Below are 17,591 nucleotides of genomic sequence, written 5' to 3' on the forward strand. Positions count from 1 at the left end.
TCATGAATGCACAACTCTGTGTGATATATTTAGTTTAACACTTTGGTATTTTGTGCCTCACATCCCTTTTCTTGCTTCTTTTCGTCTTTTGCTTTCTTTGGTCCTTGCTTTGATCTCGCTATGGAATAGCCTTTAAAACGCTTTCACACACAGCAAAAACATCTCTTTTTAATCTCCTCCATTCTTGCTGAAGTTTTCTGCTCCCGCCTCTTTTTTTTTTTTTTTTTTTTATTCTTCCGTCCCATAGTCAGAAAATGCATTATTGAAGTCACAAAGCTGAGAGCTGCTCAGAGAGTAAAATATACATCATAGCTGCCTTCTGTGGTATTTCAGCATGTATTTTCACATGCTCGCTTTCTCTCCATGGCTGTTCGTAAAGGCCAGGATTTCAGAGACCGTGGAGAAGGGGCCGTGAGTCACTGCTGTCCCTTCAGGGTCTGGTGGGACTGTCTGGAGGAGCTCAGGGTTCAGCAGGTTCTTCTAGATGCTTCCCAGCCCTTTTGAGACTGTGCATCAGGCATGGGCTTGTTCTCTGGAGAGGGCCGACCGGCATCCATGGACAGGTGCCTAGAAAGGCAAATGCACGGGGCGCCTGGGTGGCTCAGTCGGTTGAGCGTCCGACTTCGGCTCAGGTCATGATCTCGTGGTTTGTGAGTTCGAGCCCCGCGTCGGGTTCTGCGCTGACAGCTCAGAGCCTGGAGCCTGCTTCGGATTCTGTATCTCCCTCTCTCTCTGACCCTCCCCTGCTCATGCTCTGTCTCTCTCTCTCTCTCAAAAATAAATAAAAAAAAAAAAACATTTAAAAAAAATAAAAAAAATAAAAAAAAAAAAGAAAGGCAAATGCATGTACCAAGTCCAGAGGGAGTGAATGGATGCTTCAGAGTTACAGAGAGGGCTAGTTCCAGGACAGACCTGGAGCCTCGACAGCCTTGCGTGAGGTGCAGTTCTATGTGAGCAGACGAACAGCGTCGGGTTTCACAGCCTCGCATCCACAGGAATCGGAGGCAGGATGACAGAGAGCACGGCCATGTCACTTACACTTACAGTCACTGTGTGACTTTCGGTAGGGACTGTACCCTCTCTGTGCCTCCTTTTCCCCACTCATAAAATGGGGATAATAACAGAGTCATCATGCGGGTAAAAAGAGTTGATCCAGCCGAAGTGGCTACAGCAGTACGTGCAACTTCGTTCGTGCCAAGAAGTGTTAAATGTTAAAGCAAAAACTGAAAACAAATAAATGTTAAAACCCAAGGGGAACACATCTGAATAGTGCCCGGGAGCATTTCGTGATTAGCTGACTCTCTCAGTCAGCTTGCTTAGCAGTTTTGGCATCTAGATGTTTCATTATAGATACGGACGAGGATAGTTTTTGAAATGTTTGAAAAGTCGTGATTATTAGTGAAAAGGAACTCTGCATCCGTGAAGTCGGCCTGGCCAGGGTGTGCTCAACTCTGAAGCTAACGAAACTGATGTTTGGGGACCTCTCCCTGGCTCGGTCCCCCTGACAAAGTGTTCACCCCAAAGCCCATGTGTTTTTGGAAAACGTATGAAAGAGAGATTTTCTTTTCCTGAAAGACGATCTTCCAAATTTTGCAAACTTTAGGTCCTCCAAAACCCAGATTTGTTTCTGGAACTTAATATCTCCATTTGACCAACGTGAAGCCCTTATATATAGTTCACGGCCAGGACAAGCGACCAGGTTTTTCCACCTTCCCTTTTTTAACTTTAAAGGTAATTTTTTAAAAAAATGCCTTATTTGGGGGCACCTGGGTGGCTCAGTCGGTTAAGCATCCGACTTCGGCTCAGGTCACGATCTCACGGCTCAGGGCTTGGAGCCCTGCGTCCAGCCTGCTGCCGTCCGCAGAGTCTGCTTCAGATCCTCTGTCCCCCTCTTTCTCTGCCCCTTCCCCCTCTCAAAAATAAATCAAGATTTTTAAAAATCTCATAAAAAAAAAAAAAAGACACTGCAGAAATGTAGGGCATCGTGACTAATGGCTGCTAAAACCCTGTGTTGAAGACCGTGTTTTCTCCCTGAGTGATCTTAATGCCCCCAAGCGCAGTGAGCTGAAAGTTTTCATCAGGGATGGAGAGGAGGCTGGTGCCAGGGGATTCTAGGGGTATGACACCGATCCAAGGGCTGGGCCCTCTCCTCAGAGAGGCCAGAACCCCATTCACCGAGCCTGGAGTTGCTTTGGGAACAAGCTTCCAGCCAGATGACCCAAATGAGGGTTGGAAAAGCAAACTGGCAGCAAAATACAGAAGCAGATCTTCGGTGAGGCCAGGTGTTAACATTCACAGTGAAAACACCTCTCTTTCCCCAATTTCCAAGTTGACTCCTGCTTGCACACCGAAAGGCCACATGCTGTGTGATTCCATTTTTATGAAATATCCAGAAGAGGTAGATTCCTAGAGATGGAAAGCAGATTAGTGGGTGCCAGAAGCTGAAGTGGGGATAGAAAGTGGAGAGGGACAGCTCAGTGGGTGCAGGGTTTACGTTTGGGGTCATGGAAAGTTCTAGAACCTGATAGTGGTGATGGTTGCACCACACCGTGAATGCGCAGAATGCTACTGAATCGAACACTTCAAAAATAAGCAAAATGGTCGATCTCATGTGCATGTTACTGTCATAAAAACAATGAAAAAGAATCCATCAGTGCTTTCAAGAAGTTTTGGGTTCGTGTGAGAATCGTCTGGGGTGCCGGTCAACCCTACTAATGCCAACTAAATGAGAAACTCTTCGGGTGTGCCTGGGGACCCGCATTTGCACAAGCTCCCAAGTGATTCCCTGGTAGGGACCCCATTCTAAGGAATGCTGGCTTTGAGGCAGGCGCTTTTTGGGTTTTTTTGCTCTTAATCGGAACATGCCATATGTGCTGTTTTCTCATCACAGCTGTCGCAACCCATGCATTGCCAGCTAGCGGCATGCCCAAAGCTCAGCAGCTGCTGGCAGGGAGATGCATTGGTTATAAGTGGCTGTGGTGGTGACAGTGGCACTGACGGTGGCAGATGTAATATTGGTAGAATTGTGGCACTCGTAGCGATAGTGAGAGGAGTCATGGGAATGAGGCCAGAGTCCGGGAACACATGAGGTCCTCATCAAGGGACTGACGTAACTGTGAGGTCGCTCCGCGCAGGGGTGACCGGCAGTGGGGATCCAGTTTTGGAAAGACAGACCCTTGCCGTGTAGACTGAGGTCACCTTCAAGGAGCTCAGTCTTTCAGATAAGGCAAGAGAAGAAGGTTCGGGTAGGGAGAGAGGCAGAGATGGGCAGTGGCACCCCTGGGATTCTGGGACTTCTGCTCAGTTCGGATGAGTCCTGTTGCACACACAGGGACGGATTCATGCAGACAGCGTTGCAGAGGTGGTCGCCTCTAAGCCAGAGCCGACCAAAGCGTATTCATCAGGAGGGTGGCAGTAATAGCCCTTGGGAACTTGTTAGAAATGCGAGTTCTTGCACCACGCCCCAGACCTACTGGTGATTCTGATGCAGGTCAACATTTGAGAGACGCTCATCTAAGCTTAGACTCATTCTCCTGTCGCCATTTTCTTGAGAATTAGAACATTCGGTAAGTCTCATCGCCAAGACATAATAACCGAGTGAGGGTTGAGAGGCACAGACGTGGCCCAGCCCTGGGCCACATGGCCACCTCCAAGTTTACATCTCTGTGGCACCGAGGTGTTCGGGAACAGGGAGAGATGGTCCGCAAGATCAACACTTGCTTCTGAGCAGGGCTTAGACACAGGACAGATGGTTTATTTTCTAATATCCCTGAAAGTGTGGGATCTAGATATAACTCTGTAATAATGTTTCCGCTGTAGTTCTCAGTCTTTATAACTTTCTTGTTGCCAATATGTACTCCTTAAGCCTGGATGACAGGTGCTGCTTTTACTGGTAAGAACAAGATTTATCTCTCTTCTGGTCCCTTCTGATCACAGGCGGTGTCTGCTTCTTCCCTCTTGACCTCCCCAAATGCTATTTACTGAAACCTTAAGAAACACAAAGATTCCCAAATGACTCTGGACCAATTTAGTAGTGGATTTTATAACACTGGGAGGCAAACATTTATTTTCGCAGACATGAGGTTTGGTTTCTTTTCTCCGCGTTTGCTGGTGAGAAAAATAACGTGTAAAATGTTTTTCTTCCTGTTAGCATAATATCCAAACGTGGTTTCGTCTGTCAAGGATGATAAAGGATCTTAGGTGGTGGAGATGACATTTTTTAGCACTGTCAGGTTGGGGTCACCTTAGCATTGTCACCTTCCCCGGTGAGCCTGGGGCCTCGATTTTACTTGGGTTAACTTGTGGGCTCTCTCGCTTTAAGGCGATTTCCGAATCTCAACACCCCAATGCCTCAGACTGTTAAAACTGTGTTCCTCCGGGATTAGTCTTTCTGGAACTCTCCTGAGCTCTCCTACTCATCCACTTCTCTTGATGCGAACCTATCCCTGCAGGGCACAGCTGTTTCCAGAAGGGAATTCCTTTTCCTCTCTGGTCCCGTCAGGAGCCTACTGTTTGTTTAGATCTCTGGGCCATTCTCAGCTCTCATTTTCTCGAGTGCATTTGACTTCCGTGACATTGGATGTTGGGTTACTCTTTGAGGATAAGAACTGTGTCATCCTCAGCCATGCAGGTACCCTGAATGTATTTGTGGAATGGGTACACGTGTCTTCCTCTTTGGAAACTCCACCCTCGACGGGATTCCGCCCCCGTGACGCTGTTCGAGCCAGCCTTGCTCCTTAGCTCTCCTTCCTGCCTCCTTAACGGGCATGTGTCCCAGCGTACTGTTCCAAGTCCTCGCTCCATCTCCTGGCATCTGCAGTCTCTCCTGTGGCATCATATCTCACCATTGCGTCCCCTACACCCTGTGCCTTTCTTGTCACCTCCGGGTCACTTGTTTGGTTCAACGGTCTACCCGAGTGTCTGCCGGCACCTCAGCCTGTCCCCGGGCTGTTCTACTTTTCTTCTTTATCTCTTTTTTAATTAGTGACATCTTCCCCGTCCCCCAGACACTAGTGATTCCGCGGTACCTAAGAAGACTGCTTCTACGCTACCGTATTTCACTGCGTGTTTACGTATCCTGGGGTAGTTAGAACACATGTCCAAACCTTCCACTTAACTCGAACACTACCTTCTTCATGGGCACCCCCAACCAAAATACCGTCTCCCTCTTCGTAGCACTTCCTTCTGTGGCCATTTGTCTTGGGCCATCAACTCCATTTTTCTTGTCACACTGAATGCCGTCAGTTTTGGAACATCTCGCAGGTGCTTAACTAGACTGTAAGCGCCTGGGGGAAGCAGATTGTGTCTGAAGCGATTTTTAAAGGCAAGCGAGGGCACGAGCCACTGCCTTCTGAAGTACAGAGCCACGTACGGGGACTGGGAAAAGAAGCCTGACCAGTGCCACTTGTTCCCGGATCCTGCTGTGATCCCCCAAAAGCCCATAGACCGACACTTCTGTTGCGTTTAGAACAACGTGTCCCCAAACCTTGTAAGTGAGGGTGGTGTCTACCCCTACGTAGACGACCCTCAGACTTCAAAATGACATTGACTAGCTGTCAGTCATGGGAAGTTATAAAATTGACCTCTATCGGTAATATTAATAGACCGATTATTGTTAGAAGTGACTTTTATTGAATGCTTACTACTAAGGATTAATGTGTTCATGTAGCATCTCATTTAACAGCCCTAGGGCCGGTACCAAGGCATTATCCCTCTATACTTTTCAAAGCCTTTTAATGCCCGTATCTCAGGAGCCTTGAGGTGTAGAAGCCAGTGGTCGTGAGTGACACTGTCCCGTCACTCTCTCCACCCTGGAGTCGTAGTCACAACCACTGAGCAAATGAGGAAACCCCTCGGCATTTGGACACAGTGACTGGCACGTATGGGAGCTGACACCCAGTTCCCAGGCAGAGCCACAGTGAGGTCCCAGGCAGCCAAAGGGTAACCGTGCCTGCGGGTCTCCTGGCGGGTGCTTAACACGCAGCGCTCAGAGCGTCCTCCCTGCACTCACGGAGATTCCCAGAATTCCTCCCACCGTGGGCCAATCCAAGCGAACGGGCCGGTCTCCCATTATACCTTTCTGTAGGCGCGGTGCCCACGCGGGATCCAGCGCCCTCCGTGGCACGTCCCTCCATCCCCTGCCCACCCACCTGGTACTCGAGAGGAGGACTGAAAAACCAAGAAGGCATGGCCTGCCCAACTTTCTTGCTAGAATTCTTGTTCTGAGAAGTGTAATTAACAGACAGGATGATCCAGCCAACATTCAGTCAATAGATGGTTTCTAGAAGCCGAGGACTCTTTGGGCACCCCGGTCCCATGTATTTGGTCATCTTCTCTCACTTACCGTGAGTGAAGAGGCAGAGGGTCCCCACAGCCCGGCTTCTCCACCAGCTCCCTCCCCAACCCTGGGGTGACGGCACGGATATTAGCAATACTGGTGAGACCAGTTGGTGAAGACGTCAACGCTAAGTAACTTGTTTTTTAAGTTTATTTATCTATTGAGAGACAGAGAGAGGGGGGAGAGAGCGCGGGTGGAGGAGGGGCAGGGAGAGAGTGAGAGGAGTCCCAAGCAGGCTCTGCGCTGTGAACACAGAGCCTGACGTGGGGCTTGAGCCCGTGAACGAGGAGATCGTGACCTGAGCCCGGACCAAGAGTCAGACGCTTAACCGACTGTGCCGCCCAGGTGCCCCAACAATAAATAACTTCTTGAGGGTGTGTGATGTGCCAAGCATGCACCAAGGAAGCCCTGTGCATTTTGAGCTGAGCGGTTCTCAGAGTGGTTCCCCATAGCACAGCATGGGCACCTCCCGGTCTTGTTAGAATCAAAGATTCTCATGGCGCGCCCGGGTGGCCCCGTTGATCAAGCATACGGTTCTTGATTTCGGCTCGGCTCGTGATCTCAGGGCCCCCGAGATCAAGCCCTGCTCCAGGCTCTGCACTGACAATACGGAGCCCGCGTGGGATTCTCTCTCTCTCCTCTTTCTGCTCCTCAGGCCCCCTGGGTGGCTCTGAAACCTCTCCATGTGCCCTCCACCACGTGGATGGAAAGAGGGAACATTCTTACTAACGCCGGCTACCTACTCAGGGTTGAGCAGATAATTACGCTATGCCAGCGATCATTCTAGGCATTCAGTCTCTCTCTCTCTTTTTTTGTTTCAAAGAAAGAGAGATGAGAGTGCACACTCATGGGCAGGGGAGGGGCAGAGGGAGAGGGAGAGGGAGAGAGGGTCTCAAGCAGGCTCCATGGTGTCAGTGCAGATCCCGACTCAGAGCCCGATCTAACAACCGCAGGATCATGACCTGAGCCGAAATCAAGAGTCAGACGTTCAAGCAGTGCGGCCACCGGGTGCCCCGGCGTTCTGTCTACATTGACTGGTTCACTCCTCATCACCACCCTATGAGGTCCTTACTCTGATTATCATCGCCTTGTGCAGATGAGGAAATTGAGGCATGCACGGATCGGGTGACTCCCCCAGGGACACTCAGGTGATAAATGGCAGCGCTAGGCTCTGAACCCCCGACGGTCTGACTCCAGTGTAAATACCCAAGTGCACGTTATGTCTCCTTAGAGGTTTCTGCCCCTTCCCCACTCAGGTTCCAATTTTCCTCCTTTCCAAACTAATACTCCCCTGTATCAGTTTTCTTGGGCTGCCATGACAAGGGACCACAGACTGGGGAGCTTAAGCAACAGAAATTTACTTTCTCACATTTCTGGAGGCGGCAAGTCCAAGATCAAGGTGTGGGCAGGGCTGGTGTCTCCTGAGGCCTCTCCCCTTGGCTTTCAGATGGCCACCTTCCCGCTGTGTCCTCTGCGTGCATGGCCCCTGGTGGCTCCAAATCTCTTCTTACAGGAACACCGGTCAGATTGAATAAGGCCATATTAACAACCTCATTAAATTCCTTTTTTTTTTTTTTTTTTTTTTTTTTTTTTTAGTGTTTATGTAGTTTTAGAGAGTATGAGCAGGGGAGGGATGGAGATCTGCCCTGTTAGCACAGAGCTTAAGGGGTTCGATCTCACGAACCATGAGATCATGACCTGAGCTGAAATCGAGAGTCGGACGCTTAACTGACTGAGCCACCCAGGTGCCCCCAACCTCACTTAAAATTAATCACCTCTTTAAAGTCCTTATCTGCAAGTATGATGATATTCCGAGGAAGTGGGGGTTAGGGCTTTGCCAGATGAATTTGGGGGGTACACAGTTCAGCCCGTATCGTTCCTGTGTCTTCACCATCCGTGCATTTGGCTGACAGGACCCATTCCGTGTCTCTGTGCCTTGGGGACTCTCTGGTTCCCATCCGTCTGCACACCCCGTGCTCTCTATTTCCTCCTGGGTCACATGACTGCATCCTTCCCAGGGAACAACAGCCGTGACCTAGAGAGCTCAGCCTCCACCTGTGCTCAAAAGTATGGCTCTAAGCCCCCCAAGGTGCCGTGTGTAATTAGGAAGAGAGACGTCTGTATGACGTCTATCAACACAACCTTTTGGGGTTTCTCCGGAGTGAAGTCAGGGGTAACTGTATCTCTTAAGGTATTGTTTGCGGACTGTTTGCATCAGAATCATCTGGACTGCTAGCGACCTCCAGCATGAGTCTCTCCAAGAGGGGGGTCCTTGCAGTGTGCCTGTCTCTGAATCCCCTGCCAGGCAGCCCCTCCCTGTCCCCCACCTGGTGACTCTCTGCACAGAGAGGCGTCAACCGCCCAGTCTGCGATGTCAGGCACCTTTGGCTGTGTCCCAGCTCCTCCCGTTTCTAGGTGTGTGACCTTGGGACAAGTTAGCCACCCTAATTGTGTTTCTTCATTGGCAAGGTGGAATTAATGGAATTAATCTAGCTACCTCCTAAATTGGGGTAAGGATTAATTTAGATCATATAAAGAAAGCACTCTCCACCACCTGCTTGTTGCAGAAGGGAAAGCGTTCAGTTTCTGGTAGCATTACTCCTGCTGCCATGGCACTACCAGGAAAAGATTACTTTGTTATCCTAAGACCAAAGTAACAACCTTGTTAACTTTGCGTCTGATGCGTGACTGTGGGTTTGGACCACCCAGGCCATGTCCTATAAGAGCCAGTGTGTGTGTGCAAACGGGAAAACCCATACAGAAGTTGATAAACAGGACCCAGGGGACAGTAGGAGGGCAGGAACGCTGGCCTCGAAAGGAGGAAAGACCACCGAGAAAACAAGCCTCGAGAGACATCTGGTGGCCTGCGGCAGTCAGGATGTAACAGCCAGGCGCGGATTCTGTCCAGCTGTCTACCTTGGATGCCGGGAGGACGTTGCCGTCCCGGGTCAGGGTGTCGGCAGTGTCTTCTGACTCTCAGGCTGCCTGAGTTGTCTTTTCTGCTAAGATCACCAGCGTGCCAACTCTTCCGCGTCTCCAGCCTTCCTGGAGATCTTGTTGGCATCACAGCGGGTTGGACACACGCTTGAAGTGACACGGTTATGGACCTTCTTGCATTTTGTCATTTGTAGAGGAGCTGAAGGCCCCGCTGGAAGAGTACGTCCAGAAGCGCTACCCTGGGCTGGTGAAGGTGGTACGCAACCAAAAAAGAGAGGGCCTGATCCGAGCACGCATCGAGGGCTGGAAGGCGGCCACTGGCCAGGTCACTGGCTTCTTCGATGCCCACGTGGAATTCACAGCTGGCTGGTAGGTCACAAGCTGGACCCTGGGGGCACCCGGCACCTGCAGTAGGGTGGTCGGGAGGAGCTAGGATCTGGGAGGTGGAAAAGTTGCCTGTTCCTTCTGGGGCTAGTAGAACAGTGGAGAAGGGTTGGTTGACAAAGAAGGTGAGAGCCATACTGTGGGATAAAACTGGGAAGCCGGGAGAAGTTTGCTGTCTACCCGCTTCTCCGTTGTTGTGGCCTCCACCAACCACCACCACCATCGTCAGCAAAATACCCGGTGAAGGGGCGCCTGGGTGGCTCAGTTGGTTGGGCGGCCGACTTCGGCTCAGGTCATGATCTCGCGGTCCGTGAGTTCGAGCCCTGGAGCCGGTTTCGGATTCTGTGTCTCCCTCTTTCTGACCCTCCCCCGTTCATGCTCTGTCTCTCTGCCTCAAAAAAATAAATAAACGTTAAAAAAAAATTAAAAAAAAAATATCCGGTGAAAATGACACACTGATTGGACAGAACTCGAGATGATCCTTGCCAAGGGGACGAGATAGCCATGTCTCTTCTCTTCTCCCACTTTGTTTGTTCCCTTTTCTGAGGAGGATGGTTGAGTGCTATTTGGAGGGAAGAGATCCATTTATAATTCCACCTACTCGGGTAAAGCCTCCTGGAACATAAGGGATTATCTTTAACATCATTCGGAGGAAGGGAAGGGTGGATCTCTGCAAATGTGGCCCCGATGGTTTCCCAGGTGAAAAAAACAATCTGGGAGAAACTGGGGGCCACCCAGAGAGGAGAAGACTTAGGACTGCAAGAATCGTGAAGCATCAGAACGCCCAAACCTTCAGTGGGCATGCTTACGGCTGAAAAGCACGGTCATGTGGCTGTGGCTGACTGCCCAATGGGAAACCGAGTCAGAGGTGAAATAACCCGGGTTCAGTTTGCTTACTTCCTAAGAAGCAGAGTCTTTAATTTCACAAACCCTGCTTGTAACCTGTGTTAACTCAGTGGCACCATCTTGAATATGATCTTGAACTTGATCTTGATCTTGAACTTGAATACCGGTTCGTGGTACCAGATCGGAAGAGCCAGTGCCCCGTTACCCGGTCAACCTCCAGCTCTGGCTGCTCTTCCCTTCCGTTTCGCCCATCTGCCCTTCTCCCTTGGCTTTGACCTCCGCTCGCCCACCCTCCATCTTCATCACCATGCCCCTAAACGAATAGCGGGCTGCCGGAATCCTCCTTTTGACGGATGTTTCCTGGATGCCTACCACTGTCCCAAACACTGTCCTAGGCTGGGGTTGGGGTCACCAGCTGTTCGGACTGGCCTAGTGCTGAGGGATTTCCCAAAACGCAGGACTTCTAGTGGTAAAACCAGAACAGTCCCGGGCAAACTGGGACAGTTGGTCACTCGGCTGGGGTTCAGAATCTGACAAGATTCGGTATCTGCCCTCAGGTAGTCTGTAGCCTAACTGGTCTCTGTGAGAGAGAGGCCGTGGTCCTTCACACTCAGCTTCCACACGTCCTCTGCATTCTGAGACCCAAGGAGGTCTTTGTTGTGACTTTAGGTACCTTGCTAAAGTCAACGGGATTGGTAATAGCGACTTTTATTTATTCAGGAAAAAAAAATTTTTTTTAATGTTTATTCATTTTTGAAAGACAGAGAGAGACGGAGCACAAGCAGGGGTGGGGCGGAGAGAGAGGGGGACACAGAATCTGAAGCAGGCTCCAGGCTCCGAGCTGTCAGCACAGAGCCCGACGCGGGGCTCGAACTCACCAGCGGTGAGATCATGACCCGAGCCGAAGTCAGACGCTTAACTGACTGAGCCCCCCACGCGCCCCTGTAATAGCAACTTTTAAAACTGGCATCAGTTTTAGAATATTTGCTGAAACGTAGTTCAGAAAAGAATGGACATTTGGGTTCAGTGGCTTATAATTTGTAACTCTAAAATGGCTTAATTCTGTACGGATTACACACATGGCCATTTATGCCAAGTCCTTCCAAGACTAAGTACTTTTTGTTGAAGAAATTGGACTTTGTTCTCCCTTCTTGGAGGGCAACACTGATATTTAAGTTTTTAGAGCCTGTCACCTCATATACATAAAATGGAAATATGACTATAGGAGACAACGTAGGAAATGAGTAATCATGTATTTTATTTTATATGCCAGTCTGCTTTATGTGAAAATATTAGAGGTTTGAATCAGGACTTGTGGAAACTTAGAGCACTTAAGCTGTTCACCGTAAGGGGTGAAATAGGAATTGCTCAGGGGAGTGGTCTGCATTTGTTACTGGGCTCATAAACACCGTTCAGACAGCCACCTAAGGAAAACGGAAATTTAAAAACATAAGACCTGCAGATTAACAGCTGGTTGGAACGAGCGCTGGGTGTCGTGTGTAACCGACGGGCCACGGGGAATCTACCCCCAAAACCAAGGGCGCACTGCACACGCTGTTAGCCAGTTTGACAATGAATTCCATTAAAAAGATAAAATAAAATCTGCAGATTAGCAATCTGATCGTTGCTAAAGCGAGGCTGTTTTTGTTGATGGCTTTGAGGCAGCTCAGGTGGCACCCTGGATATGCTACAGTTCCCCCTGGGTTTTTTTTTTTTTTCTAATATTTATCTATTTATTTTTAAGATGCAATGCATTGTCAAGTTAGCTAACCTACAGGCACACTGTGGGCTCTTGGTTTTGGGGGCAGATTCCCGGGATTCATCGCTCGCTCCCTGTTTTTAAAATCCAGGAATTTCAGGGGCACCTGGGTGGCTCAGTCGGTTGAGCGGCCGACTTCGGCTCAGGTCATGATCTCACGGTCCGTGAGTTCGAGCCCCGCGTCGGGCTCCGTGCTGACAGCTCAGAGCCTGGAGCCTGTTTCAGATTCTGTGTCTCCCTCTCTCTCTGCCCCTCCCCGTTCATGCTCTGTCTCTCTCTGTCTCAAAAATAAATAAACGTTAAAAAAAATTTTTTTTTAAATCCAGGAATTTCAGTTATAGGTCTGGGGAACACGAAATAATTGTATTATTATCTAAAACCATGGCTAGGTGGTAGGCATTTCAGCCAGAGCATTTAGGGCCGCCCAAGGGTTTGAGTGACTGCTCCCCCTACTCGGCACTGGGGTGGGACAGGGGGGTAAACAGGCCACACGGACACAGGATCGGCGGCTGCTCCACATCGATGGTTAGTTGCTGAGCTTCACTGGAGATACGCTTCTGGCTGGAAACCGCAGAAATGGCAGAACGCAGACAATTTTAAAATCTCCCATACAAATCAATATTGAAATGAGAAACACATGTCCTAGCTCTGCAGTCTGACGTGGCAGGACGCGGGACCCCATCTAGGACGTACCGTTCTTGCGGCTCAGGGAGAAGAGTCTTGGCCGCGGCTATTAAATGTTTCTGCAGGATGTGACGTCATCTCTTCGGCTCATCGCCCATTGGCCAGAGTCGGTCACATGTCCAAGCCGACCGTTCACGGGGTTGAGGGAGGGAGTGCGCCCCTCTGCGGGCCCGGTGGTAAAAAGCGGGGTGTCTCCAGTGAGGGGTGCGAATGACTGGGAACAGGTGCACCTTCCCTCGCGGACTGGGAGGTCCCCCTGTGCAGTTCCAGAAGCGTTAGAAGAACCAAGGTCTTCTACCCTAGTGCCCAGTAACCTTCACCGGAGTGCTTCTTTCCATATCCAGGCCACCAGACCAGCTGAGGGAAGCGTGGCCCAGCATAGGACACAGTGGAGCTTAAAGTTAGGGCGTGAAGCCAGCCCATCCAGCTTAGAAACCCGGCTTTGCCACCGGCTGGCCGTGTGGCCTGCGGCGAGTGACTTAACCTCTCTGGGCCTCAGTTTCCTGACTTGTTAACTGCTGCTCATACTCTCTGCTTCCCAGGACCGTTGTGAGATTTCCGTCAGTCGGCTTGGCCTGCGTGGAATGTTTAGAATGGTACCTAGCATGTAGTAAGTGCTCCATAAACATCAGCTACCATTAGCTCAGTAGGAGAAATAATGTGTGTTCGAGATCAGCAAAGACAACGTGTGGACAGAGTGACTTTTGACGAGGTGGAGGAGATGGGACAAGAGCTGAGAGGAAGGAGAGAGCTTTCCCTCCAGGAGAAATCAGGGGAGGCTTCTCGGGAGAGGCGGCACTCGCTCTGGTAAGACTCCATCGGCAACTAGCCTTCCTGCCAGCGGCCAAGGGCATTCCCGGAGGAGAACGGCGTCGGCAGATGCTTGGAGGGGTGAAGCTCGGAAGCATATCTGAAAGCTGTGGCAAATCAGTCCCAGTTGGCTTCAGCCTGTATGGTGGGCGCATAAGCAACGGAGGCAGTAAATGGCCCAGGGTATATTTTATTGCTCGTTTTAAATAGAAAGATGAGATGAGCCAACAGGTAATTCAATAGCTGAGAAATGAAAAGAGATGGGAGGCAGGGCGAGGGTTCTCATTATTCTTCCAAATAATGCAGAGGAATGGGATTTTCACTTGACTCTTTTCCAAAGCCTTAGCTCTGTTCGAAGCAGGGAGATTAATGCGCTGGCTTACGAGGGCCATCTTTTCTTTCTGGAACATGGGAAACGGCCCTTTCCTACGTCTGCCTCGGAGACGCACACGAGTGGGGAAGTCTGACCATTTGCTTTCCCCTAAGTTAGCGGGGCTGCACCTTGGGCCTGGAACCAGGTCCCTGCCTGTCTCCCGCTGTAGCCCTGAGGGGACAGGCTAGCTGGGAGGCACGATTCTGCTTGCCTTTGCTTTTAATTAGTTCTCGCCTGCCATCGCTAACCAATTCAATTAGATCCCTTTTAAGAAATCAATTAAGTAATCAATTAAACCAACTGAAATAGTCATGCACACCGAGAAGCTAGCGAAATGCTTATTAAAACCAGGCCGTCCAGGGCAGAAGTGACCCATTTTGGGGAAGAAAATTCGGCTCCTGCAGAAGAAACAAGAAGCATCACCCGGAGCCCCGAGGGGGAGATGGAAACGCTAAACTCACTTGTAGCCGAGAAGGCCTTGCCTTGGCTCATGCTGTCAGCACAAAAGAGAGGCCTGGTGCTTTCCGGGGGGTACCCTCCAGATTCCGAAATCTTGCTCGGGGTCTCTCAGGCCGGGATCCCCCTTGGGCCAGGGCCCGAGCCGCCCTGTGTGCTTACAGCTGCACGACCCACCCGGGGCAGGTCACTCCCGTGCCTCAGTTTCCACCTGAGCCCCAGCCTCCCCGGGGCCCTCACTTCCCCGTTCCTTCTCCGTGGTGCCGGAGTCTGTGCCCATTTGAGGGGTGGGCGCGCCTCAGGAGAGAGACGTAACTTCTACTTCTCTGTGTTGCAGGGCCGAGCCAGTTCTGTCCCGAATCCAGGAGAACCGGAAGCGAGTGATCCTCCCGTCCATCGACAACATCAAACAGGACACCTTTGAGGTGCAGCGCTACGAGAACTCGGCCCACGGCTACAGCTGGGAGCTGTGGTGCATGTACATCAGCCCCCCGAAAGACTGGTGGGACGCCGGAGACCCCTCTCTCCCCATCAGGTCTGTGGCGGGCAAGCTCTGGGAGCCGTCGCGTCCCCAGATCCCGGGGACACAGGAGCCCCGGGGGGAGGGCGTCTAGGAGGGACCGCCTGGGGCAGACCGGCGGCCTACAGAAGCTGCTTTAGGACTTCAGGGTGTCTTCCCATCGTGGTTTTCTTGCTGAGGAAAGACACTGCTTCTTGAGCTTAAGTTTTCAGGGGCAGCTCAGCAGACGGCAGTACTGAGAGACTGGCACGATAGGAACGTTCCCCTCCCTTTATTCTCCCTTCGTTCTTCATGTCTGATGAGCTGTGTCCAGGAGCTGTGCAGTTCGAGAGGCGTCCATTCCTGGGGCTTCCTCGTACCTGCAACCTTCCCTCTCCCCTTTTGCACGATGCAGGAATGCGTAGAAACGGACACTCTTTGTGTGACCCTGGGGCAGCTGGAGGGCCTTGGGCTGCTCTGCGTGACCCTCGCCCGGGTCCCACCCTGCTGCCCCCGGAGATGGGGAGACCAGTACCCCATGGCGCAGCCGTTGGGGGCTCGCCTCTAAAGGATGTTGAATGACGTGGGTTGACTTTGATGCCGTGTTCGTGCCCCGTGGCCGCTGTGACAAATCTCTATCCGTGTGGTGGCAGGAAGCTCCGCAGATGTATTCCCTTCCATTCTGAAGGTCCGAAGTCCGAAATGAGCTTTACGGAGCTGGGCTCAAGACGTGTGCAGGGTGGAGGTCCTTCTGGAAGCCGTAGGGGAGAGTCCATTTTGTGCCAGCTTCTAGAGGCCCTCATTTCTCGGTTTGTGGCTCCGTCACATCCCTCTTCCTCCCCTACTGTCTTCGTCACGTGCCCATCATCTCCCTTTGGCGTTCTTGCCTCCCTTGTGATGGCATTTATGGTCCGCGCGGATAATCTGAGCTAATCCCCCCCGCCCAAGGTGAATCACGTCTGCGACGTCCTTTTTCCCATATAAGGTAACGTTTACAGGCGCCGGAGATTAGGGTGTGGATTTTTTGGGGGGGAGGGGGCATCGTTCAGCCCACCACAGATGCTCTGATTTTTAACCCAGATGATGCCCGGTTGTCGTGCGGTGTTTTCTGTGAGTGCCGCCCAAAGGCCAAACCCACTTGAAACTGTCACGGTTCTTTCTTACGTTAGAAGAGGGGGAAGAAGCTTTCCTACCTTGGCTTGGTTTTAAGGCAGTGTTTGTTGGTATAAAAGGGGAGTACCAAGAAGGAATTGTGGGACAGGATGAGAAACTTCTCCCAAGTAGTCATGAAGTTCTTACCTGTGGCATTTTAAATAACTAGGAAGCCTCATGTTCCTTTACTTTCCTGCCCAAATGGAAGCATACAGAACTGATTGCATTAGAGTGGAGCTGCCCGTGGCAGATTTGTGCAACAGCCTGGTGATGTTTTGGGCCAGTAACTTCCTCCACCAGAGATGCCTTGTGACTCAGTTTCCATCCCAACCTAGACATTCAGTGTCCTTGTGCAATGCTTCGGGGCCACACTCTTAGAATCCTTGCAGGTAATTATGCAGGCTCATCACTAAGGCGTTTTCTGAGAAACAAAGCATAACCTTTGAGATAATTTATGTTTAATGGGTGATATACCACCTCATATCCATTAGGATGGCGACTATCAAAGAAGTAAACAAAAGAGTAGAGTACAAGTGTTGGCAAGGATACGGAGAAATTGGAACCCCTGAGCTTTGCTCGTGGAAATACAAAACCACGTAGCTGCTATGGAAAACAGCTTGACGGTTCCTCAAAAAGTTAAAAGTAGAATTACCATGTGGTAATTTTCACATCTGGGTACATACCCCAAAGAGTTGAAAGGAGGCTCTCGAAGAGATATTTGCACGCCCGTGTTCACAGCAGCATTATTCACAATAGCCAAAAGGGGGAAATAACCCAGATGTCCACCAGCAGATGAATGGATGGATTCAATGTGGTCTATACCTACAGCAGAATATCATTCAGCCTTAAACAAGGAAGGAAATTCTGACACATGCTATGGCCTGGAGGAACCACGGGGACATTATGCCAAGTGAAATAGACCAGTTACCAAAGACGGATACTATACCTCATAGAAGGTACCTAGAATGGCCAAATTCATAGAGACGGGCAGTAGAAGGGGGGTTGCCAGGGGCTGGGGAGAAGACAGGATGGGGAGTTGTTATTTAATGGTTATAGAATTTCAGTTTTGCAAGATGAAAAGTGTTCTGGAAACTGGTTGCACGATAACTTGAATGCAATTAACACTACTGAACGGAACACAAAGGGTGCTTCATCCCTGACCCACGGGGAGGCTGACCTCCAGCCTTGACCGATAAGAGAATGGAGGTGTGACGGTGGTGTTAGCCACACAAGAGGGAAAGAAGCGGGTGCATCCTAACGCTGTAACATGCCCTGAAAACCTAGCTATCCCCCGTGGACGAAAGGCGCTAGGCAAAAATGTAGCTTGTATTTAATGAGTTATGGTAACATTAAC

General features: G+C 50.6%; 1 protein-coding gene across 5 annotated transcripts in view; it reads left to right on the plus strand.

Annotated features, from left to right (window-relative positions):
• The window catches only part of GALNT17 (polypeptide N-acetylgalactosaminyltransferase 17), a 283,928-nt gene that overhangs the window by 63,899 nt on the left and 202,438 nt on the right, over positions 1 to 17,591 (plus strand). For 3 of the 5 annotated variants that reach the window (XM_042971399.1, XM_042971405.1, XM_042971404.1), the window contains exons 3-4: positions 9,469 to 9,643; positions 14,924 to 15,121. In XM_042971399.1, the coding sequence (XP_042827333.1) occupies positions 15,063 to 15,121 (59 nt within the window). In that variant the 5' untranslated portion in view covers positions 9,469 to 9,643; positions 14,924 to 15,062. Of the gene's footprint in view, positions 1 to 9,468; positions 9,644 to 13,156; positions 13,755 to 14,923; positions 15,122 to 17,591 lie in introns of those variants that run through there. The other 2 variants (XM_042971396.1, XM_042971398.1) reach the window with 1 other exon arrangement.

The sequence above is a fragment of the Panthera tigris genome, chromosome E3 (genome assembly GCF_018350195.1).
Source record: "Panthera tigris isolate Pti1 chromosome E3, P.tigris_Pti1_mat1.1, whole genome shotgun sequence".
Taxonomy (NCBI): Eukaryota; Metazoa; Chordata; class Mammalia; order Carnivora; family Felidae; genus Panthera; species Panthera tigris.